This window comes from Erpetoichthys calabaricus, chromosome 9, assembly GCF_900747795.2.
Source record: "Erpetoichthys calabaricus chromosome 9, fErpCal1.3, whole genome shotgun sequence".
In the NCBI taxonomy this organism is placed as follows: domain Eukaryota; kingdom Metazoa; phylum Chordata; class Cladistia; order Polypteriformes; family Polypteridae; genus Erpetoichthys; species Erpetoichthys calabaricus.
This window is the reverse complement of record NC_041402.2, coordinates 93,824,102-93,850,590: the sequence shown is the minus strand read 5'-3', so window position 1 is coordinate 93,850,590 and position 26,489 is coordinate 93,824,102. Positions and strand designations below refer to the sequence as shown.

The 26,489-nt window shown below is 36.5% G+C and overlaps 2 protein-coding genes across 4 annotated transcripts in view; one reads left to right on the top strand and one right to left on the bottom strand.

The window, feature by feature from the left end:
- The window catches only part of ptpn6 (protein tyrosine phosphatase non-receptor type 6), a 201,434-nt gene extending 198,096 nt beyond the window's left edge, over nt 1-3,338 (top strand). For 2 of the 3 annotated variants that reach the window (XM_051932090.1, XM_028809945.2), the window contains exons 14-15: nt 2,496-2,569; nt 2,702-3,338. In XM_051932090.1, the coding sequence (XP_051788050.1) occupies nt 2,496-2,569; nt 2,702-2,825 (198 nt within the window). In that variant the 3' untranslated portion in view covers nt 2,826-3,338. The remainder of the gene's footprint in view (nt 1-2,495; nt 2,570-2,701) is intronic. The other variant, XM_051932091.1, reaches the window with a different exon arrangement.
- Nucleotides 3,339-8,792: 5,454 nt separating this feature from the next.
- lpcat3 (lysophosphatidylcholine acyltransferase 3) overlaps nt 8,793-26,489 on the bottom strand; it is a 46,780-nt gene continuing 29,083 nt past the window's right edge. Inside the window, exons 5-13 of the mRNA XM_028809944.2 lie at nt 22,271-22,308; nt 18,460-18,638; nt 18,126-18,234; nt 17,894-17,980; nt 17,597-17,763; nt 14,818-14,965; nt 14,512-14,670; nt 14,287-14,405; nt 8,793-9,450 (exon numbers count right to left, since the gene is read on the bottom strand). Coding sequence (XP_028665777.1) covers nt 14,289-14,405; nt 14,512-14,670; nt 14,818-14,965; nt 17,597-17,763; nt 17,894-17,980; nt 18,126-18,234; nt 18,460-18,638; nt 22,271-22,308 — 1,004 coding nt within the window. The 3' untranslated portion in view covers nt 8,793-9,450; nt 14,287-14,288. The remainder of the gene's footprint in view (nt 9,451-14,286; nt 14,406-14,511; nt 14,671-14,817; nt 14,966-17,596; nt 17,764-17,893; nt 17,981-18,125; nt 18,235-18,459; nt 18,639-22,270; nt 22,309-26,489) is intronic.

The window sequence follows — 26,489 nt, the reverse complement described above, 5'->3', positions numbered from 1 at the left end:
AAACATATATATACATATACACATATATATACATATCTACATTATATATATATACATATATATATATACATATACACATCCACATATCAACATATATATATACACATATATACACACACACACGCTTTATGGGTGATGATTGTTTTACTCTTTTTATCTTTATTTTATTTTATTGTAGAATCAACTCCTATCTGCGCACAGCAGGGCAGCCGTGGGCGGATGCGTATGGTGTATTCACTCCATGTTATCGTGCATTGCGCTGTCAGTGGTATTTTGATAAAAAAATTTGAACAACATATAAGAAGCGTATAAATTATTAAACAGTAAAACATTAACATTTAAGAAGTAAAGTTACATTAAGTACTACTGCAGTGCCTTCGGGTATACCTCATTTTTTGTTTGCCCATTACATGCTTAAATGTATACATTTTTTGGTGCACCTACCCGAGAACACGCGACATATAACCGAGCGTGGGAGAAGCATGGATTTTAAACACGCGTTGAGTTCATCTGCTGGTCTCCCTCGTGGAATAACTGGTAATGTTTGACTAAAATCTACAGCGAGTAAAACGACATTACCTCCAATTTTTTTTTTTACGATCTCTGAGATCTTGCTTTTTTCGGTTCAAGGCTTCATAAGCTCTTTTATGTTGTATGGTGTACTTATCCCAAACCATCATCTTTGAATGTTGCAAGACTTTCGCCTTGTATGTAGATCGGGGTAATTACATTCATTGCATTCCTAGTCTGAATCACAATCTGATTGTATGGGTGGTTACCTGGCACTGTAGGTTTGCCACCCGTCCTTTAAAATACGGAATCGTGCCGCGTTTGAGAATGAAATTGCGCGTCCCGTTTTGAATCAATACTGGATGGGATTTATCCCGTATTTTTTTTTATCATTTTTTTTTTAAAGCAGCGTCTCATGCAAATCATCCCACACGCATTTTATGAAGATGCCTCCTTTCCTAGTTTTGATTGGGTAATACTTGATGTCATCGTTAGTTTGATTGGTGTTTTTAACTGTCCAGTGAGGAGGGCGTGTCTTTTAAGTAGAGTCTGCAAAGTGTTGGCACTGAGATGTGGCGTCAGCGCCATAGTTGAAGCCCCTAACGTTGCGGTCAGCAAGTCGGCTAACATCCGCCATGTGCCGTCTTTCAGTTGCGAGAAGCAGATCATAGAATGGTTGAAACTGTTGCCCCTAACGTTGCGCCACGGCGTGTGGTTCGTTTATACCTCGTGTCTTCTCATTAAACTTTTATCTCGCGAATATGTTATTGCAATCCGCAGCGGGAGCATTTCTATAAACTTAATTTAAACTTACGTTTTACACCGTGCTTTGTTTCCCTTATGAACATGCTTGTATGCTTAACTCGCTCCGTTCTCAATTGTTTAATTAATTTTTTGCTGTTTGCGGCTGTTCCTCCATTTCCCCCTACTTCGTTCTTTTATCTCGCGAATATGTTATTGCAATCCTTAACGGGAGCGTTTCAATAAACTGATTGAAAATAGTTTTGCATTTACCTTTTTAGTAAAAGGCGAGCTTTTAAGCCTGAGAAATCACCCCGTAAATGCACACGTTTAATTGCACGTGTTAATATGTATGCTTACACAGTATTAAAAGACAGTCAAAAATTAACGTCATTTACCTTCGTTCCCGCGTGTGACTCGTGCTGTAAATGTCTTCCTTGTTTTTAGTTCACGTGATTACGTAGGAGGCGTGATGACGCGATACGTGACTCCGCCTCCTCCATTACAGTGTATGGACAAAAAATATGTTCCAGTTATGACCATTACACTTTGAATTTCGAAATGAAACCTGCCTAACTTTTGTAAGTAAGCTGTAAGGAATGAGCCTGCCAAATTTCAGCCTTCCACCTACACGGGAAGTTGGAGAATTAGTGATGAGTGAGTCAGTGAGGGCTTTGCCTTTTATTAGTATAGATTACTACTTGAAGTGAATTAAAGGGATTGAACACTTCAGATAATCAGTATATGGATTAAAAAAAAAGTCAGTATGCTACAAATATGTTTAAACAAACTTTAATGGTCTCCTATTTATAAAGTAGCTGTGCTACCTAAGATGGGTTGAAATCTAAGTAATTGACGTTGTCCTCAGCGTTAACATTTGCAGTGCACCATATTTTGGAATGAATTTTGTAATGCGTGTAAAAATTAAATGTGCTTCTGCTAAAGTAGTCATTCCAACAGATGCCACGTAATAAAATTCATTCCCACAAATGTTTGGCGTGCCATTTGTTGGAATGACAATGTATATCATTGTTATATGCCATTTGCCTTGGGATTTGTGATGTACCACCTCTTGGAATGGCAGAGACATAGCAACTGGACAGACACATTAATGCACAGACAGTTATCCTTTCATTAAAGTGAATAGTAAGGAGAAATTAGGTCAAAATGGAGCATGGTGATAAAAGATCTGTTCACACCCAATTAGTAATTGTTTTATTTTTTTTTACTTTCCTTTTCATTAGAAAACAGAAACAGAGTATGGCAATTTGAAATATCCCACAGGCCAACACGGTAAAGCAAGCCGCAAATCGTCCAGGTATGTAAAGGAAGTATTCTGAAAAGCTTTTGTCATATGAACTTTCCAAAAATTGTGACCAACTTGTCTTTAATTAATAATTACTAGAGCAAGAAAGACTAACACTGCTTGTAATAACTGGCTTCTTTGCAGGAACAAGGATGACACTTATGAAAATGCTGGGCTTAAAGGGGGTAAGAAAGATGATAAAGTGAAGAAGCAAAAGTCTGAAGAGAAGGGAAAAGCAGGAAAACCTGGTTCAGTGAGGAAGAGGTAGAATCCTCAAGGTGAGGAGCAGCACAGTGGGACCCGTTCTGGAGAGTAACACAAATGTGATGTGTGAAAGAGAACTTGCTCTTTTTAAATTTTCTTTTAGATTCTATATTGATGTTCTCTCCACACAAGGAAACAACATAGCAGACAGTATAAGAAAGATGTTACTGCTTTTCCGGTTTATGTTTGCAGTTTACATGGGACAGACAGTGCTGGCAGTCATGAAAAAACCAGTATGTCTTAGCTACTTCTGCTCAGCTATGCGCTGTTTACACATTTGTCTAAACTTGTCACAGTTCTACATTACCTTTCTAGTATAAATTCAATCAACAGGACATAATAAAATTACAAATTACATTTATTTTGGTGAGTCTTCAACTAAAATATATTTTCAAAATGTGAGTGAAATCCAGAAGTACTGATACATTGAGAAATGAAGATTTGTTTTGCTGTTTATGTATTAATGAACTTTTTTTTTTTTTTTGTAATTTATAAATAAAAATGGACTTTGCTGCAAGTCATCTTGGTCATTACCATTACTTTAGAGCAAGGATTTGAATATAGTCTGATCTATTTTAAAGATGAATTTAGAAACTCTACATCTATCTATAAAAAATGTTGACATTTGGAAACACTCTTACCTTAAGCCATGTTACTTAAAAAAAAAAATTAAAAAAAAAGTTTCCATGAGTTGTTTAAAACTGCGGTCAACATAGCATCAGCAAAAAGTGTAAAATAAAACGCTTAATACCCATCAGATACATCCTCTTTAATTTGGCAAACTTCCTGATGTTTCAAGCGTGCTATTAGCATTTTGAAAGTGTGTTTGTTGCAACAAAACAAAATTAAATAAAACAACTTACTTTAGTGCAACTTTGATCAGTAAGAATACCGTTTCTTTTATTGGTCCTGAATGATGTGAAGTTTTCATATAAACATTAGTATGATGGGCACAGTGAAGCTGAATGTGAGCTATAGAAGAAAATAGCTAATAATTCATTAAAGAAAAATACTCATCTAAAATGGGGATAGATGCGCATACTCAAAATGTGAATACAAAATGAAAAGTTGTGTGCTTACATTTCTGGTCTACCCCTTCAGTAATGACGACACTTTCAACCAATGGCTATTAATGTCTAAACTGAATGTTAACATCCCAAGGTATACAGTGTCACATGCTACCATTTTTGGTTTAAAAAAATCCATGCACAATATAGTAAGTAATGAATGGAAAACGAGCTGTTAAATGGAGTAATAACTATAATATGGAAAATGTGGAGGGATTTAGTCATGCATCATTTGCAAAATGGAATAATGCCGAAACGGTGAGGCAGGAAATGCAACACACAGAGGTGCTAAAAAGTTTGTGAACTCTTCAGAATTTTCTCGCGTTTTTGCACAAATATGACCTAAAATATGATCACATTTTTCCAGAAATCCTAAAGTAGCAGCACAATTTAAAGAATATAAATCTGGGTTTTTCCCCTGACAGCATCTGAGGCCTCATGTATAAACATTGCGTATGCATAGAAATGTTGCGTAAGAACATTTCCACATTCAAATCGCGATGTATAAAACCTACACTTGGCGTAAAGCCATGCACTTTTCCACAGTACCTCATACCCTGTCGTTCGCAAATTCTCCGCTCAGTTTTGCAGACTGGCGGCACCCAGCGTCAAAGCTGGACTACTGTTCCTGTGTGGTTACCCTTTCTTAGATCCACATCCACGATGGCGGCTTTATCAAATACACTGAAATTAACCGCATATCGTTCATAAATTTAATGCATCTGATTGTAATTAACCTGTAACAATATAATGGTCCACAGAATGGTCAAACTATTCTAAATACCATAACTGCTTTAGCGTTGTTACTCTCACTGCACCTTCTTCTTCTTCTGTCAGCTGCTCCCGTTAGGGGTTGCCACAGCGGATCATCTTTTTCCATATTACTCGCACTGCACCACTCGGAGTATTTATATCACTGTATCTGAGTGTGAATCACACATCTACAGCGATTGGAAAGAGAATTATCGGTATACAGCATCAAGCACTCGCTGCCTCAGCCATTCGCTATTTGAAGTTCTCTCATCCGACCAATGCTTCACAGCCTTTCCTGTTCGGACCTCGCGGTTCACAAACAGTTTCATCCCAAGAACTATACACGCACTCAATCAGTCCAAGTGCTCCTTGTAGAACTGTTTGTACTTCTAAGTACAATCACCTCACTGTAAACTTGCATTACTGTTATAATATTGCACAACCTGAGCCACTTTATAAAGCGCGTATTTACATATGATGATGACAAAATATGTTGATTATATTATACAGATTTAACTTTAACTACACGGTGCCGCAGCGCTAGCGAGCTTGAGCTTCGTTCACGATTTGTTCCTGCCTCGTGCTGTATTCATGCTGTGGCTGGAGCGACAATGGAAGGATAGATGGATAGAAAAAAGTTTTGAAGAATCGGCGTTCTAAGTTTACAGATGGCTTAACGTCTATTACAGAGCTGACTGTGTGGCGATTGGGTATTTGGAGAAAGAAAAGTAAGGACAGGAATTGGGGGTTAGTACGTTTGAAAAAGACAGTACTTCTGTAATAAAGCATTTCATTGAAGGTCGCGAATGGCGCAGCAAGCATCTTGCTGTAAGACATGAACAATCACTGTGCCACCGAGTTCCCATGTTTAATAACATGCTTTAACTCATATCATCATGAAAATGATATCACGTATACTTCTCAGTATTTTAATTGATATTCAGAGAGCTGTAATATTACGAACGTAATGGATTCTGTGTCCTGTCGGAGGAAGAGCACGTAGTGATTCAGGCACATAGAGCACATATAAGATCAAATACACAACAAAGCATTTAACGTGCTACTTTAGTTACGATGGGATTTGAGAAACTAGTAAATTAAATGATTTTAAGATGAAGTTTATGATGTTCTACTTTAATGACAAAATAAACTACGTGATTAAAGTGGAAATTTCGAGATTAAAGTTGACATTTCGTGCTCAGACGTTGGGCTACGAGTCGCCTTTTCACGCCGACTTTGATATGTGACAACTTTTTTATTTCGGGCAGTGTGCGACTTTGTGAACTTGAGCTTTCGAGTTTCTCCGACACGCTATGTCACTCGATCAACTTCCTTTTGTTGCTTATATAACTGTTTAAACCAACAAATAGTATGTTTTTGTTTGCCTCCATTTGGTATTCGCTGAAATTCTTCTATTTTTCCTCGTACTTTTGCCATTGCCTTTTCACAGAACGCTGGCTTAAGGGCTATTTATATTGATTTGCATATTCAAAGAGGCGTAATTCTGGGAGGAGTGCACAGCAAGCGCGTGCACGTGCGTTTATTTCCACGCTGAGCGGGATTTATGTAGCAGAAGAACGTGGAAGTTAGTGAACGCACAGATTCCTGCATCTGGATTTTTCTGTGCGGAAGCACATTTCAGCTTTTGTGCTTACGTCATGTTATAGTGCGAATTCTACACACAGCGTTATGCATGAGGCCCTTCCCTGGTCTTTACCACACAGGATTGTGGAATTGGGTCATGCCTTGATCAAAGGAGATTTTGGAAGAACTTTCCAAAAATATGAAAAAAGGTGTTGATGCTCACCAGGCTGGAAAAAGTTACAAAACCATTGTGCACATTGTGTATAAATGGAAGAAATTAAACAACATTGTTAGTTGACCACTCCTGGAGAGGGTAACCAAGATCTTTTCAAAAGCAGGACATGTAATTTTCAAGGTCATCACAAAGAAGCCCAGAGTAAAGTCTAAGGATCTTGCACTGGGTAACATCATTGTTCAGTGTTCTCCTGTTGGTGGACTCGTGAACAACCATGGTGTATTTTCTGTCCAAGAAAAATATTGGCACCTTCCTAAAGTAAGCCAAAAAGCTACTGAAAGTACGTTCTACGAATAGAGGACTACAAAATAGAACTTTTTGGCTTGAATAAGAAGCGTTCTGTTCGGCAGAAAAGTCAAACATTGCATTCTAGCATAAGAATCTCATCCCATCTGTGGAACATGGTGGAAGCAGTACGTATCATGGTTTGGTTTACCATTATTGATGGAAGAGTGTCAACAACAGGAAGTAATGAAAGAAATAAATAGTGAGCAAGATCAGAACCGATAATCTAGTTGTAAAATGTTAAATATTATGCTTAGACTTTATGGAAGATGATACAAGTGGAGGTTTTAAAAAAACATAAGAGGTGGATGAAATGGCAGCCAACTTTAAGATTGTAGTTTACTGTTTTAACACCCAGGTAAGAGAAATGAAATGAAATGGTATCACACAACCATTGTGGGGAACAAAATTAAAAATGCAGATTTTTCCTTTAATACTTCATATTATAACTTAAGAATGCCAATTTATGGAAGATAGTGCTAAATAGATCTCATATCAATCAATTACATGCAATGACTTTGGCAATTTAAGAGATTGCAAGTTTCATTATATATAATATAGAAGTTTAAATCTTTTCAAGAAAAGACAGGTACACCAGTAAGCACAGCTATATTTATTTAAAAAAATAGTCATATGCATCTCTTTCTGAATATCTTATTCACTATATAGAAAAATCAGGCAGTCCTGTCAATAACCGAGAATGTCAAAGCAGAAAAAAATATGGTGAAATTACAAATTTACAGAAAGGTTTATTCAGCTGTCGATACCCAACAGCTAGACCAAATGCTGCTTCATTTCTTGGCTCTTTAAGTCCGCTAGCTGGAGACATAACAAAAGGCAAACCTTAATATCTTTATGTATTACTTGACATCTTAAATTTACAAACAGTCCTTAATCCATTTTTTGGGGGTACACATTGAGTAGGCATCATTCCAAGAAAACAGCCTCCACATGCCCGTGGGGAATAGCCATCCAACTTGATTAGCCTTGTATCTGTCTTCCCAAATGTTGGAGAAGAAAATTAGATGACACTCCAACATGTAACAATGTGTGCTTGCCTTTTAGGTTTGACCAATGGCATATGCACCACCATACACTATTTACTGTATATGCACAGATGGGACCAAGCCAGGAAAAAAAAAAACTAACAATGTCACTATGCCTGTCACAAGCATAAAAGTACCAAAATGCCATTGACCCCAAATAAGTTACTCTTATCAATATGATAAGATTAGCTTGAACAAGGCACAAATGGCAGCAAGCATGGTTTTATACGGCAGGAGTTGGCACCAAAGTAGTAAAATGGAAAACACACAACCAGAAAAACACCAAACACTGGCTCATGTTCTTATTTACAGACGACTTGAAGAGCTAGAAAGTTCACGGTTGTGTTATTTTTATGACAAGCTGGAAAGACATGTTTTTTTTGTATTTACCTTAGTAATTAATGTTAAAATGAAAATCTAACTCGGATTTTGCAAATTCCCTTTAAAAAAAAAAACAACAGATATGTTGTGATGGGGTTCTAAAAGCAAACTACTTTAGAGGTACAAAGCCTCGATTTTTATTTAAACTGAAACATACCCTAATCTTTGACTTTTTAATTATAGTTTTTTTCTGGTGAAAGTATGTTATACACCACAGGGAGGATTTTAATTTTTAAATGAGTAATAAGTGGTTTTGAAGAACTATCAAGAACTGTAATCTAACACTTGACGATAGGTTCGGATTCCTATTAGCAGCAAAAGAATACACAATGTTAACAAAACACCGACCAAACAACACTATTATCTGTTAATAGTTTTTTATATTTGCACAATTTAGGTCCAAGTCAGAGGAAGTCTGAACCCATCACAGCAACAACAAGTCAGAAGTCCATTGCAACCAACATGAAGTCAAACTTGACCTGAGTGCTAAATGCAATATAGTTAATGTGGGAAAGGCAGTCTTCAACAAGTTATTGTAAAATGGATTGTTCGAGTACTAAAACTGTTTTCTTGGACCAAAAATGTGCAAGTTTTTTTTCCCCCATAAAAAACAGACTCAGTTTTCTGTAAAATATTAATGAAGCTAATTTATTATTTAAAAAAATCAAAACATTTAAATCTGGTAAATAAGGCAAAACACATTTTTCACAGCAGTCATTCCTTGGGTTGCTAAAAGCCAGTGGTTCTGTTCTTACTGGCTACAAGTCAGAAAGTGTTTGTTTTTTTTTTCCTTCTCTATAAACTTTGCAAAAGTGACTCACTAGTAACTATTTGTATTTTGAAAACTTGGCAGTTTGAGTTTGATCTATTTAAAAATAAATAAAAATTTTCTTAAAAAAAAAAAAAAGTTAAATTTAAACTTAAAATTGTATGAAAAAAGACCAGCAGAGAAGAGGGAAAAAAATGTAAAAACCCCTGTAATTGGCTTCTTGTGAAATATATTAAATTAAAAAAAAAAAAAAAAACTTGACATCTGTTATTTTCTTCTACTTTTTGTATTTTGCAATAAAAAAAATTGAAAAGATTTATCAAAGTTGGTGGAAAAGTTTGTTACGCATAAAAACTTCAAAAACAGCAAAAGGCAATTGTTTTTAACCAATGTAGGTAAATCCAGCATGTTTGTTGGAAACTGTACATGTAGTTGGTGATTTTGCATCCTGCCAGTCGTCTGTTCCTTGTACACTCCTGAGGATGGGTATAAATAATGCCCAACGTACTCTACAAGAAAATGAAAGATTACACTTTAAACAAGTCAAGCAAAATGAGCACGCCTTACACGAAAGAATATCAAATAATCACTTTAGCTAGCCAAGTAAATCATGCATACCAAAATATGTCTGCCCCTATCTATTTGGGTTGTGACAATACCAAAGTTTCAAACTTGGACACAATACTAAGAAAAGTACTGAAGTTAGATACCCAATACAGAACATGATGTAACTCAATAAAAATGTATCTACATTGCAAGTCTCTGCATTAAAATCTTAACATTAATGAAAACAAATATAAATGTTACTTATTAAATGCAAATACTTCAAGTAGTACAACCTTTAGTAACAGTAAAGTTCTGTATTCAGTAAAATGTACATTTTTTTCCCCAGTGATAAATACTGTTACTGAGGTACACAATGAAATGTTACAAATGCCATTAAATGGTAAAATGAATAAACATTGTAATATTTTGTAAATTGTATACATAAAAATACTAAAACAAAAGTTAAATAAAACATTCAAGTAAAAAGATCATTAATGTGGTCTTTTGTAAACAATTGTTCAGAAAGTAGCACACAGACTACTAACACAAAGGCTTTGCATAAATGTGCACATTCCATTTTTATGAAGTATTGGGAAAATATTGTAATCATCCAAAAATTCGATTTCGAGATTTTGATGAATCTCGATGTTTTAAACTCAAAAATACCATTTTTGGAATTATGTCTGTGTGTGTAACTTGTGTACGCTTTCACTTAGGTCAACCAAATTTTGCATACAAGTATTAGGTACAAAATGTAGATTTCTATCAACTTTTGGGCTATTTCCACTAACTGCAAGTGATACTTTACTTGAACACATACTCGATTTTCTTTTTTTCATTCATGCAGCTGCAGAGTCCAATTGATTCAACTTTACTTTTATAATAATTGTTCAATATATTATTTATTTAATTTGTTGTTGATGGTTCTTTAATGTACATAATATAAAAATATAATCATTGTCTTGCAGTTTACTCCTCAAATATCCATCCCCCATATCCGAGTATACGAGAAAGTCTAGGGTACACCACTCCCGATTTTTTTGTAAATAAACAACAATGTCTTTGTAACTTCCAAACTTTTTTGCAGGAACGACTAGCATTTCAATGTGCTTTTCCATGAGACATGCTTTTGTTGGGCCCTGATGTACTAAATACACATTCTCATTCACAGCTGGAGGTTTATGAGCACATGAAGAGGTTGTGCCACTATTTATGCAGTTGAGGACTGACAAGTTACAACGCCTCACACTACATAGTTGAAGTGATAAAATATTTTAAATTTGCATGTAATAAAATAAGAGTTATGCCCTGCCACAGCAGACTTTGTGGCAAGGATTTAAAAACAGTGAGTGACGGAGCTTTATTGCTAAGAAGTACTGCCTCAGCACAAAACGAAAGTTATCTGCAGGTAAAAATAATTGAAGACCGCTGTCTTAATGCATGAAATGTTTAACTACAAAAAATGTTTTAACCTGTACAAATAAACATTGCACACCTTTTCAAAAGTTTACAAGTTTGTACTTATTAATGTTTCCATTATATAAAAAAAAGTGAAACCTCTAAAAATTCTTTGTATTGACTTGCTTACAATTCTTGCATTGAGGCTTGCATGTATCTTATTTTTTTTAATCCCCATTTGCTACAAAGATAAAGTTTTTTCAGCCCCAACAGCAGCTGCCCTGTTTGTCATTTAAGTGGGCTTGTGAAAGCGCCAACCTGGCTAAATCTTAAGGTGTTAATGATTGGAAATAGGGCTGCAGCTCGAGTCATGGTGAACTACAAGAGCATTTGTCATTTAAGCTGTTAAAAAGACTTTAATTAGATTACTTTTCATTTTCACAGTAATTACAAATATAAAGACACAAAGTAATGGCTATGCGAGTATTCACCTTCTTTAATAAGTCACACCAAAATCATGACTGGTGTAATCATACAATTAGTTCAGTAGAGATCACCCTTGGGCTTTCAATTAATCATAGCATAAACGCACTTGTTATCTGTAAGTCCAACTTAAGGTGGGAGCGTGGGTAAGTATCATGACCAAACCTACACAGTCTGTGCGTTTACAGGCACACACATAACCAGGTTAAGGTAAGGCAAAATCCTGTTTTCTTAAAAATGGGCGAGTAATTCTCTGGAGTTCTCCTTTGTCAAAATGCTCCAACATCATTAAAAAAAAAAAAAAAGTTTAAAATGTCATCATCAGTTACCACGAATTCGAAGCATGATGTCTTTGATAATTTTATTGTGATTTATAAATATTTCAAACTGATGCTTTAACAGGTTTCCACTACTGGATTACACACAACTCACTCTTTTGCGCTTAGCTATACGATTAACCCTGCAAAAGACCTGGCACGTGTACTTCTTACTGTACTCCCAGTGCTGCAGGAATAATAAAGACGCAGGTATTTTGACTTTAATAAAATACCGTGTTCGATTACTCGTACTTTAAAAAGTAATTGGGTCATGTAATGTACATTACACTTTTAACATGTTACCCTACTGCTCTCGAGATTGTATTCCTCAGTTTGGCATTGTACAATCAGCACATCAACATAAATTTAGGTATTTCTGAAATATTGAAGAAATAACATTTCTCTTTGGAAATGTATTTTGTGGACACTTCTGCCCATGGCTGCTGAAAACTGTATATGAAGAAAACATATGTGCAGGCTGACGGAATGCAATGGGCATGTGTACACTACAAAACCCTTAACAGTAACCCAGTTAAGGGTTTATGTGGCTGCATAATCTTGTTAATTGTGGAGAAATCTACCTCAGTTAAGCAGGTTTCTCAGGGGCCAATAATCCAATTTCTCTAACCAGAATACGGGTTTGCATGGAATTTTCTGGTTCTTGTGAATACCGTATATACTCGCGTATAAGTCAGGTCTTGAAACCCAGGGAGAAAAAAAAAAATTTAAAAAAATCGGATCATAAAATCAGACCCAGACTCGTACACAAAAGTCCTCCAATCTTGCATCAGTTTCTCAGACACATTGAATTTTGTTGCAGCAGCGCAGTTACCAATTTGTTTCACCACTTCAATGACTTAATTTAAAACCAGCTTCATATTTTTTTCTGATCGAACGTTCCATTGTAGATAAGAGATGCTGTAACGATAAAGGTGTATGAGGGTGTGAGATATAAAAAACAAAAATGTGCAAACGTCGCTTTGGAATAGTTTGGGTATTACCATGTGGTCACGTAGGCACAATACGTAGAAAAAAAATGGCAGTGTGCTCCGCGGTTACTCTCTCAGGTGGGTGTTAGCATATCAATTTCTTGCACCAATAGCGTGCGTTTTCCGCATTCGACTTGTACGAACGATATTGTAAAATATCGGAAATTATACGGTAAAATAAAGCCCCGACTTATCAGCGGGAGAACTTGTAGTCGATTATATACAGTAACCAGGTTATTGAAATGCAAGGAAACACACTGAGTAAAGGCAAAAAAAAAAAAAATTAATTATCCAAGTCACTGAACCTTCCTTGGAGTTCAGTAAAAATCAATCATATAGCACAGCTGTAAATCAGCCTGGAGAAGACGCTCCACAAAAACTGAGTTACCATGCAAGAAGACTTATGTTGGAGGCCACCAAAAGACCTGTGAGACTGGGCATACAACAAAAGTACTTCACCAGTCACTGCTTTATAGGAAAGTGGCAAACAGAAAGCCACCATTAAAATAAACAAGCAAAAACAAATGTGACATGTCAGCTGGAGTGTGTGCCAGAAGGCACATGAGGAACTCAGATGAATAAAGGATCCTAATTGAGCTTTTTGGACCTCAGAGTAAATGCAATATTTGACTAATGCACAATATCAAAAACACCATCCCAACTGTGAAGCATGGTGGTAGCAGCAAAATGCTATGGCATCTTGATCCAGTTGGGAATTTCAGGCTTTACTGAAAATGGCTGTTCACTAATGATCCAATGCCACCCCAAACTGTGAATTTCCCCTTGGGATTAATAAAGTATCTATCTATCTATCTATCAAAAGGGTTTTTGAGGTTTTGCAAAGAAGAATGCAAAAAAAAAAAAAAACAAAAAAAAAAACGTGCAAAGCTGAAACTCCAGGCTGTTATGGCTGCCAGAGGTGCACCTATTAAATACAGATTTATGCATGAATACTTATGCAACCAATTTTTTGTGTTTTATATTTGTATTTAATTTAGATCACTTTAAAGCACGTGTCAAACTCGGGGCACACGGGCCAAATCCGGGCTGCCACGTAATTTTATGTGGCCCGTAAGAGCTTAAAAGGCATTTGATTTTCTAAACAAAAAAAAAAAAAAAAGTTCATGCTACTTTACACAGTTGATAAATTACATCTCCCACAATCCAAGTTGTTTGTTTTTTTTTTTTTGCCTGCCAAATGAATGTATTTTGCAAAATCCAACATTACCTTGACAGCTGAACACATAAACACTGTTAAATTTGCTCTGTAAATGTAGTTCCTGCATTTTCTGATATTCTTTTCCCATTTAATGCTATCTAAAACAGCTGTGTTGCTAAAAGGACATTTTTTCAAAAATGATCAGATTCTTGCGGTGGGTTGGCACCCTGCCCAGGATTGGTTCCTGCCTTGTGCCCTGTGTTGGCTGGGATTGGCTCCAGCAGACCCCCGTGACCCTGTGTTCGGATTCAGCGGGTTGGAAAATGGATGGATGGATGATCAGATTCTTTAACTGTGTTGGTAAAAAAGGCCCATGGACACCTCATATGTATTCATCTTATTACCAGAAAAATAATTACGAACAGAGAGGCACACAAACAGAGGAATACTTGCCATTATTGGGACTTGTTCTCTTTAATTTTCTTTGGCACCAAGACACGGCGCAGGAATGGCGTAGCAAAAAGTAAAACCAGAAAGAAGATGTGTCCGCAGTAATATACAGAAGAATATACCTAGAAATCAAAGTAGGAAAATCATCAAAACTCATGTTTTAGACAAATAGAACATCATTAAAGCCATATAAATAATGACTTGTTTTTAAAGATGATTATCACTCACTTTTGACCATTTATCCCACGTAAAGAGACAAAAGGCCACCAAGGGGTAACCCATGAACAGCCAATGAATCAACTGCTGTACAACATACAGTATGGGTCTAAGAAACATATTCTGCGTTAGTGTGGTCAGGGTTGGACTGTCTTTAATCAGTGCTTCTACCTACATTGCAAAGGTTAGGACAAAAACAAAACAAAATTAAAAAAAAAAAAAAACATAAACCATCATGAAGGAAATTCTGAATAACAAATAGAAAATTTAAACTGCTGAAAAGACGAAAAAAGTAATTCAGAAGTATAAGAGACAAACCTGTCTTTCAACTGTAACTATGAGAAATTCCATGGAAAAACAAAGAACATAACCTGAATGTAAACCATGCCAAATAGCAAGGAAGAAGAGTGCAGCAGCTTGGGAAAACATTTTGTTACCCAAGAACTTGAGGCGCTTGAATACTTGTCTGAAATGATAAATATACAATGTAAGAATGAAGTACACTCCACAAAGAAAAAAGATACACTTGTCAGATAGAGCAGGTAAAAATACTTAAAATACACTATTATTATTATTAAAAATGTTCAGCTCATTGATACGTTAGGCTTCAAAATGAAGTTTACACAGTACATCAAATGGTGTTAAATTACAGGGAAGAAACAAACTTCTTAAAAAAAAAAAAAAAACTTCTTAAAATAGCAAATGCATAATTACGGCTCAACATTTCTTTGGTCATAGAATTACCTATCCATTCATCAAGTCAATTTTCTCAACAGTTTGGAATGAATGATGAAAAACACAAAAATTAATTATGTTTACAGGGTGATCATCTCAAATGTTCTTTTATAAAATAATGCATAAACAGGCAATTAAAAAATTTAAAGAAATAAATTAATTTTACCCTTATTAATTCTGTACAGGACACAACTAACTTTAATGTAAGCCACTACAATTTCTGCTACTGGTAAACTCAACAACTTAAAAAAAAGTGCACCACCTAGTGATCATTTTTGACATATCAGAGCACAACCGTGGAGAGCTAGTTGGGTCATAAACTTTTTAGTATGCTAGTAAAAAGATGTATATCTGAAATAGCCTGTCAGTAATAATTTGAATAAAGATGTCCGGTTTACTTTAATGATACAAGCCAAAAACACTGCCGAGTGTAATAATAATAATAATAATACTCTAGTTGAACGTATTTTTATTCCATAACAGGCAGATGCACAATCGTAATTTAGAGTAACAAATAAATCCCACTGAAATGTAACTGAACATTAAAGTATCATACGAATATCTGATGTTTGCATTCCACCAAGCACTCTCTCTCTGATGTGTACAGTTCATGTGACTTTGCTAATCCTGTGGCATTACATAAGAAAATTTCAAGTTTAAAAAAAAAAATGCAGATTCAAAAATTAGGCTGCTGTGGTCATCTAACAACCATCTTGAACTATACAGTAAATACTTTCACATTAAAACTTTGTGGTAAATCGTGTCAGATGTCTGAGGTGGGGGGTGTGTGCGCTTTTATACAAAAATGGTGGTGCTTAGGATTTGTGGGTGTGGGTGTGTGTAGGCGAAAAAGCCATGGCTGAGTACTTGTTAACACAGTAGAGCCATTCCCCATTGACTGTCTGTGGGTAATTAGGGATCATCCTATGGAGGCCAAGGGGTGGTGGTGGGACAGCAGGCAGCAGCTGAGGTGGGTGGGACAAAAGTTGCTGAAAGAGGACCACGACCAGAGAGTGAGCAGGGAAGATAGGGGGTCCTGGGAGGGAATGGGAAAGAGACAACTGGAACTCAAAGACTACTGAAGAAAACTGTTTTAAACTTCAATTTGGACACCTTTTAGATTAACTGATTTTATGACCTAAAGGTGCACTAGTTTTTATGGGTTATTCATTTATGGAAGATTTTGCACTGCAATTTTATTTAAAACTAGGGGACTTTGCCCTCGGTCGCTTTGCTTGCCAACCCCTTTGCCCCCACGCCAGCGCAACGCACCGTTGTTAAGAGGGGGGCTGAGCACAACCCAAGGAGATGCGGCCGCTCCACCAAAAACCCTCTTAAACTGTGATACAATGGGAAACAAATAACAGTTGTTTTTTGCCTCCTCTTTGCTTGATCAGCTGCTGCTGTTGCCACCGAGCCACTTGATCTGCATTTCATGCGGTGCTTCAAACGTTTAAAAGCCTGTACAGCAGCTGTCCTTTTGTCTCTCTGCCTTGTCTCTATTCTCCCTCAGACATCCTCAAACACTATTTATTCTTTTTTCACTGTTCTGTTATTTCACCAAGTGATATATTCCATTTGTTTGCGCTAATGCAATCTTTTTTTTTTTTTTTTTTTGAGACTTTCGAATTTTCCTACTTTCATTATCTCAAACCTGCTCTGCATGTGTATCACAGGACCGTCTCACGTGACGTGAAAGTGCCTCTCTTCAAAAGATCACGTCTTCACGCAAGTTTTTTTTTTTTATTTTTTTTTATAATAGAGACTGCTTTGTTTTAGAATAAGCATACTAAGCACTTTGTACCGAATCTCGTTGCTTGTGTTCTCATTGCACTATTCAATCCTCAGTATGTATTACTATCAATATCCCAGGAGGAGGGCGGCACGGTGGCGTAGTGGGTAGCGCTGCTGCCTCGTAATTGGGAGATCTGGGGACCTGTGTTCGCTTCCCGGGTCCTCCCTGCGTGGAGTTTGCGTGGGTTTCCTCCGGGCGCTCCGGTTTCCTCCCACAGTCCAAAGACATGCAGGTTAGGTGGATTGGCGATTCTAAATTGGCCCTAGTGTGTGCTTGGTGTGTTTGTGTGTGTGTCCTGCGGTGGGTTGGCACCCTGCCCAGGATTGGTTCCCTGCCTTGTGCCCTGTGTTGGCTGGGATTGGCTCCAGCAGACCCCCGTGACCCTGTGTTCGGATTCAGCGGGTTGGAAAATGGATGGATGGATGGATCCCAGGAGGAAGAAAATGCCAAGGCTACAAGGACCTGGGGAATCACATATGTATGGTAAAGTATGATATACATGTTCTTAGGTTTAGAGACAAATATGCCTACACATATTGCAATCAAGTTAAGGAAAGTTCCACTCACCTTGCTACCCAAGCATTAGTGTTGATGTTAAATGAGGCAATGGTCCCAGTGAACAATGGTGTGGTCTCATATTGCCACACCTTCATGTTGGCACAGGCATCCCACAAAACCACACCAGCAGAGTCATGGCCATTATATCCAAGGCCTGATAGGATGCAGACTCCTTCCTGTCAAGAAGAGTACAAACCACTGACTACAATCCTAAAAGTCACTCTGAAATCAGGGCACAGATGCTACAGACAACAGGTGCTAGAAAAGAAAATATATTATTTAAAAAACAAAAACAAATAGACTCACCGCAATTAACCAGCAGCTAACATATTTATATAATGTCACTTTGCCCCAGATTAGAATGTAAAGACAACGGTACCAAAAAGGTTGGTTCTGCAGCAAAGAAAAATAGTAATAATAATAGTAAAAAATACCTGCAATGTTAAAGTATGTTTATTACAAAAATGTTTCAAGGAAATTTTCAAATAATACAAGTTAAATATACATAAGTGCTGAAAAACTTTATTGTCACACTTACTGCATAATCATCAGAAAGCAAGTAGCTATCAGTAAGGTAAGGACTTCCAATAGTGTAGATAGCTAAGCAGACCAGTCCAAGAGAAAACCTCCGTATTGCTGGAACTATGCTGCAGGTAGAAATACGAAACATTTCTATTGGAGTATATTTGTTATTAGCACAACCACCAGATGTCAGCCAAAGTTCAAGAATGTCGTACAAGGTTAACTCCTCAGTTGACCCATTATCAAACACTGTTCTGTCATTGACAAAAATATAATTCCCAAGGTTTTCCGCAGTGCATATCTTAGTGTCATATTCATGTAATTTCCTCCCTTCATACCAAAAAACTTACCTGTTGGGGGGTTGTCCCGGGCAATCAGTAAGCTCTCCAGCTACCAGCCACTGATAGCTGCGCAAGGTAAACTGAGGTCCCACCAAAAATCCCCCATAGAAATAGGCAAACCCACACACCTCTGAAAACGAGGGGACGTGTCGCAGTGCAGACACCTTCTGCTCTGCGTTAAGTTTCCCCTGACAAAACACAAAAGAAAAGCTGATAAGTGGTACAAGAGGCGGCTTCTTCTTCATTTATCTTTATTACATGAATTCTTCACTGTATAGTTTCTTACTTTCAATTAAACTCCAAAAGAATATGGGCTTTTTTGCAAGCCAAATTCTAATAATCTGTTTATGTTACAAGCCTCTGTAATTCTTATCATTAATAAACCTGTTTCAAAAAAAAAAAAAAAAAAAATTAAAACAAACCATCACAATACAGTACTTTAATATGTAGTGCATGAATTGCTCCTGAAACAACTTCATCATAATTTTCACATTGTTTCATGCAATTTATGATGAAATACGGAATAGAACCAAAAGAATGTTTTGTATGCTATGATTTCAGAAAAATCAATTTTATAAATATTACACAAAGTCTTGTGATTGTTTGATATTCTTCTGCATAAAAACCCAATTCAATATATAAAACCGTTTCTTTCAGTGCCAAAAAAGCCTTTGTCACAGAAAACAGATCAGATTTGCTCTGGTGCCTTCTTAATAAATCATATGAACTGATGTGTGCAACTCTAAAGCACAGGTCAAAATACACCAACCCAAGAACTTCAAAAAAAAAAAAAAATCAGAATAGACATTTTTTCCAAGGTATCAAAAGTTTTAGAAACTTTATGGCAATACCAGCTCCCTACTTGTGAACTGGTACCAATAAGAAAAGAGCCTCAACCAGGCCATCCTTTCAATGTCTGCATCTATTGGTAACAGAAACTGCTCAGAATGATAATTGCAGACACCAAATGTAGATGAAAAATACCTGGAAATTTGTCTGAAACTATTAACTGCCATTTTAGAGTTTACTCCATAAATATCTCCTATATGCCAAAGCTAGAGAAAAAACTATTATGTTATATCATAAAGTATTTGACATGGAAAAACTGGGAAGCTCTGTACAAAAGTAGAAGGTTTTGGCTGAACCTTATGGTTGAAGGAAAGACAATGCCTGATTCCTACAGTAATGACACAATGATGGCATTGTGTACGAGATAACTGCACCAGTGGTACAGTGAAACTTGTGAAGACAGATGGGGAAAAAGTGAAAAATTCATATCCAAGAAAAATAAAAGTGCTTGCCAAAGACTTGGGACATGTTTGAAATGGAAAACTTTTGGTAATATTTGAAAACTGAATTCTATAGAAAATCTCCAGCCAATATGAAAGAAGTGGCAAAAATGACATTTAGTTGCTAATTGACTCCAAAGTTGGTATATACTTACTCTAAATTAATTATGGCTATTGCTGCTGCAAAAGATGCTTCTATCAAATATTTTATCAGAGGAGGGAAGACAACAGTTTAAAATTCTTAATTGTAGTTTATTAACTGTTGCTTCATAATTTGATGGGTTAGCCATGTTAAAAGAAAATCATACTGTAATGGGCTTTGAACTGTATTTTTAGGCAGAAGGATAAAAAAAAAAAAAATATGCAAATTTGTATAGACCGTCTTCAATACTATAATGTAATATATCCCTACAAACCTGACCTGCAATGCAGGAAAAAAAATGTAATAAATAAAGTAACACAATATACACTTGCTAAATTGCCAAGCTGTTTAGTAATAAGAAAGTAAGTAAGGCACTTCTTAGTGTGAAAACTACCAGCTATACTAATTGCAAATATCTCACTGCCTGCTGGGATATCTTTAACCACCCACCATAACCCCAATACCTTGGCCACAACTCTGCATTAATTTGGGAGTTTCAGTTGTATTTTTCCTCTTAGTTTTATATTTTCCAGACACTGGTCTTAGTGAAGCCCATAATGTTAAAAAGCTGATTAGACTTATTCAGACTTTATGTTTTCAGCTTATTCTTAGGAAATTACAATGCAGTGTTGTAATGCTTCCAACATGTTTTGGTTATGCCTTTGGGTTTACTTCCATTGGGTCACATTAAATACACTTCACCTGAATTATCAAAATACATAATCTACTATGGAGAATGAGTTATATAATCATTTACAGGACACTCATTTTGGAGTACAATGACAGCACATGACCATAGGTGATGGTCGTAATAAAGACTGGCAACATTTTTTTTCAAAACTTAACTCTAGTTTTACTACAATATTTTGAGTTTACTGGGGCTTTAGAAATTATTCAGACACCTGTATTTTCTGCCCACATTATTGTACTGTAGATTTCATACATTTGCCATTTTTGCCCATCAGTCTACACTCAATAACCTATAATGACAAAGTGGAAACATGTTTTTGGGAAAGGTTTACAAAGTTATTAAAAATACCATACCATTGCATTTTCTAAGTCACCTTAATCCTGAGGAGGGTCATGGAGGGATTTATTAAAAATCAAAAACTGAAATCTAGCATTCCTGTAAGTATTCAGACCCATTGCTCTGACATTCCAAATTGTGGTCAGGTATATTCCCTTTGCTTAAATTGTCCTCAAGAGGTGTCTAGAACTTGATTTGAGTCCACCTGTGGCAAATTAAATTTATTAGACATAGCTCAGAAAGGTAAACAACTGTGTATATAAGGTCCCACCATTCACAATCCATGTCAGGACAAAAACCAAGCCATGAAGCCAATGTAGACCTTCACAATAAAATTGGTCACCTCTCTGACCAAGGCCACAAGGCCCAATGTGCACTCTAACAGTTTCAGAATTCCTCTGCTACTGTGATGGGAGAACGTGTAAGGAAGGATGACCATCTAATGAGCACTCCATCAATCAGATGGAAGCCACTCTTTGAGTAAAATCATATGAAAGCCCACGTGGAGTTTACCAAATGGCATTATAAGACTCTGGGATCAGGAGGAAAACAATTCCTTGGTCTGATGAGACAAAAAAATAACTTTTTGAGTAGAACTCCAAAAGATAATCTGTCAAAGACCGGGCATTGCTCATCACCTGCCTAATATATTTATAGTGAAGCATGGTCACGGCATCATCCTAAGGGACAGGAAAACTGGTCAGAATTGAGGGAAGAATGAACGGCATCAAATACAGAGGCAACAGATCACCTTTCAGCATGACAAACACCTGAAACGTTCAGTGAAGACAATGGTGGAGTGGCTTCAAAACCTGTCCTGGAGTGGCGCAGCCAAAGCCCAGACTTAAACCCCATACAGCATCTGTTGAGAAACCTGAAGATGGCACTTTACAGTTGTTTCCTATCCAATCTAACAGAGCTTCAGATGATTTGTCTGGAACAATGAAATTAACTGCCCAAGCCCAGGTGCAAAGTTTGTAGAGTCATACCCAGGAAGACTAGAAGCTGTCATTGATACTAAACAGCCTTCTGCAAAGTACTGAATTAAGACTCGCAATAATTAATGAGATATCCGTTTTTGATTTTTAATAAATTTGCAAACCTTACTAAAAATGTTTTCACTTTCTCATTATGGACTATTGACAGCAGACTGATGGACAAAAATGGCAAATATATCTATTTAAAATTAAATGTACAACAAAGTGTGCAGAAACTGAAGGGGACTGAACACTTTCTAAATCTACTGTATCTGCAAACTGCATAAGAGGATTGCAAATTAAAATTTGTATTGAGCATTATATCTGTACTGTATGTAAATGAATGAGTAATGAAAATAAAATCATTTGCACTTTATGTACTTACTTCATCTTTTCCTCCATCATAGTAATCTAATGAAAGTCCTGCAGAATTAATAAAAGCAAAGATACTTAATCCAGTGTCTTGTCAAGTTCTTTATAATATATTTACAATCTACATATGTACCATATTAAAGTATAGCACAATTTTTAGAATTCAGTTGGTACTATTGTCTTTAATATGACGAGCCAAATAGGTTTTTTGTTTTTCTCTTACTACACGAAAAAGAGGACTGCATTGGCATTATGGAAAAAACAAACAACCATGATCTTTTGCAAAAATGTACTAATTTTCAATATTTCAATCAATATACCAGAGATCCTACATTGAAAGGAGTAGGACAAGACCCTTTTTCTGGTGAATATTCTGAGTAAATAAAACACTTACCAAGCCTGCACTCTAAACTTTTTGTATATCCCTGGATTCACCTTAATAGGTTTTTAAAAATCAAATTTTAACTTTTTTCAAAATGTGTCTCAGTAGCTCAGATGTAGTCATTTTCTGTTGGTTACATTTTTTTTGAATGCTTAACGTGTACACACCCTAGAATATTTTCTGGAAGTGATCATACAAGGAAAATCAACTTTATCTCACCTCCTGCACATGGTGAAAACCAAGATTCTTTTTTGGAGTTAATTGACAATTAAAAACATTTTTGACAAATTATTACAAATTCAAGAAACATGGTGAAGGCTTAAAAATCCCCCTTTAAAAAGGTGAAAATTCTTGTTACCGATAATGTAAAGGATATTATCCCTAAAGTTCTGCCTGCAATTGCCTAAAGAATGACAGCTTACTACCCTTTCCTGTGTAGATAAGTTGCACATGCAAATATTAATATGCTTCCAGTTTTATTTCTTGCCATACCAAAGATGGAAATGTCTTCTAAACTTCATTAAACACTACAAGTATTCTGCTACAATATAGATTTTCCATGATGCCACTGTCAGTATTTTGCTACATGAGATGTAAAACCCTGGTTAAGTTTTGCCGTATAGTCTGACATAAATTAAACCAGACTAATTTTTTAATTATTTGCACATAAAAGCATCACACATTACCAGATGAGTATCAGAATATAGCCAAAAAGACGGGTTTTTCAGTAAACATTATTACAGAGTCCTTCGTGAAAAAAATACTATTCAAATTTTTTGCTTTGCTAAACTCTCTCCAATTATACTAATTTGAAGTGTGTACAACTTTCTACACTAATTAATAAGAAACATGATATTAGGATACAATTCACCCTTGATAACTATGTGTACTGCTGTACTAGGGTGTTGTACCGTGTTAGCCATTATGAATGTAGAGAAAAGCCAAGCAAAATGACACCTTTTATTGGCTAACTAGAAAGATTACAATATGCAAGCTTTCGAGGCAACTCAGGCCCCTTCTTCAGGCAAGATGTAATACAGAAACTGAAGTTTCCTATGTTTATATACACACTCTAGGACAAGAAACAACATTGGTAAATATTTAAATGAGAAATTTTAAATGTAAAAAATTAATAGATTCATTCAGGCTAGGGTTTATTTAACAAGAGAGAAAAGAACAATGTATTGTCAAGATCTATGGATAAGATAACTGTCCAACAAAGTCTTTTGAAGTTTGTAATGAGTTTTTTCAAAACAATGTGGGTCTGTAGACAGGTTGTCTGTCATTCTGAGAGATGTAAACAATCCTCATATCTGGCCATAAAACTCTTGTCTTTATTCAATCCATGTTGTAAAGTATTAAATTTTAGCATGAGTTTAACTTCCCATTCCTTTCTCTCTACTGCCATGCCCAGAGACAACCTTCTGGAATATAAAAACAAAGACAAGGATCGCATCCCCCTTGTTGTCACCTACAACCCACATCTTGAAACACTTCGAAAAATTATAAAAACTTCAGCCAATACTAAACAACGACCAAACAATGAAAAATGTATTTCCTGAACCTCCCCTCCTGGCATACAGACAACCACCAAACCTTCAACAATTAATTGTCCGAGGCTCCCTAAGTGAACCAACAGAAAATGGCACATCTCCATGCCTACAGAAAAGATGCAAAACATGTGCCCACATCTATGATACAGACCGTATAGTTATACCACACTGCCGACTTGAACATCACATCAAGGGATCATTTTCCTGCAGATCATCTAATGTTGTCTACCTAATTTTCTGCATGAAATGTCCTGACACTGCACTCTATGTGGGAGAAACTGGACAAACACTTCGCCAGAGAATGAATTTACACAGGTTCCACATTAAACATGGCAACACAGATGTTCCTGTGACGGCCCACTTCAACAGCCATGGACATTGAGAAGGACTTTAAAGTCACAGTGCTTATGGGCAACTTCAAAACACAGCAAGAGAGAAAAGAATGGGAAGTTAAACTCATGCTAAAATTTAATACTTTACAACATGGATTGAATAAAGACAAGAGTTTTATGGCCAGATATGAGGATTGTTTACATCTCTCAGAATGACAGACAACCTGTCTACAGACCCACATTGTTTTGAAAAAACTCATTACAAACTTCAAAAGACTTTGTTGGACAGTTATCTTATCCAGAGATCTTGACAATACATTGTTCTTTTCTCTCTTGTTAAATTAACCCTAGCCTGAATGAATCTATTAATTTTTTACATTTAAAATTTCTCATTTAAATATTTACCAATGTTGTTTCTTGTCCTAGAGCGGGTATATAAACATAGGGAACTCCAGTTTCTGTATTACATCTTGCCTGAAGAAGGGGCCTGAGTTGCCTCGAAAGCTTGCATATTGTAATCTTTTTAGTTAGCCAATGAAAGGTGTCATTTTGCTTGGCTTTTCTCTGTGTGTACTGCTAAAATTTTATCAACAGCATAAACTCTACCTCCTTTTCACTTTTGAAATACTGAGATTTTCTTTCCATCCAAGAATCTTACTCATCCATCCATACATAAGCATTTTATCAGTCTATACCAATAACACCAAGGCAGTATTCCATTCAGGACAGGGTGCTAGTATATCACTGGGCACATGCATGTACATAATCTATTTACCAAGCGGTTTGTGTGTGTTTATCTGTAAATGCAATAACAGACAGGTCTAACTATAATACTGATCCGTCCATCATATTCAGGTTTAGGAAGTGGTACAGATTAGTGGTATTAGTGGTTTCAAACATGCTGTCTTCACCATTAAGGTCCACCTTTTATTGATTTTCAGTTTTCTCACAATAGAAGTAAAACGTTGTGCAAGAGCCTGTTTTGCAGGGTGGATAACCTGTGTGCTGAGCAGGAGCATGGGGTCAAACTGGGGTGCCATGTCATTATTATGGATCATCAAGAGATGGAAGAAACACCTAGTCTGCTGGAGTTGTTATGCATATTCATTCCTAAAGTAACAGCACATAAGGAATTCTTAATGCCACTGTGGCTCGATGTTCACCCTTAGATAAACGAGATGCATAACCAGATCAGAGAACTGATGGTGACATGAATGGTGCGACAACTGAGATGCAGGAGTATGTATAGGCTCACAAATAGCAATTGTAAAAGAAACTGGTATAATATCTCCAAAAATGAGAGATACAGCGGGAAGAGAAGCTGTCCAGTCTGTTTAAGAAAAGTATGAGTGCATATTATTGATTATCAAAGTCAGATAAATGGATAGGCTCCCTACATCACTGCTGCCAGGACTGGACTTCACTAAACTACCAGCACAAATGTGAAGTATTTTAAAACTGCATTCTCTGTGCCACACCATATCTGCTTGATCCTGGAAGCAGGCAGAGAATGCAAATTGTGGTGATTGGGCTTTTACCACTGGACTACCAGGCCGAAGTCAAAGAGCAGCTAATATCTATACTGCAAGAACTTGAAGAAAACTGATGAGGGACTTTGCTTAGGAATACCATGCAGTCTGTTTAAAATGAAGTCCCTATATATGTTACAAAACAACATTGCCCAACATAACCTCAGCAACTCTAACCCTAAGCTGGCCATTATGAGCTCTGTACATTTGATGTGTATTATGAGCTCTGGTGGGTGTCAACTTCACCGCTACAGGGTCTCAGTTGCTGCTGCTAGTAATGCCAGTGAAAGAGACAGGCGTCACTGGGGATACGTTGGTTCATACTGGCAGTATCCTTACCTTAGTGAAGCGCAACTAGCAGCTGAAAATTAAACATCCCAATGAACGGTCTAAACCAGGTGATACAACAAAGCTCTTCCATGGATGAAGTGAGAGT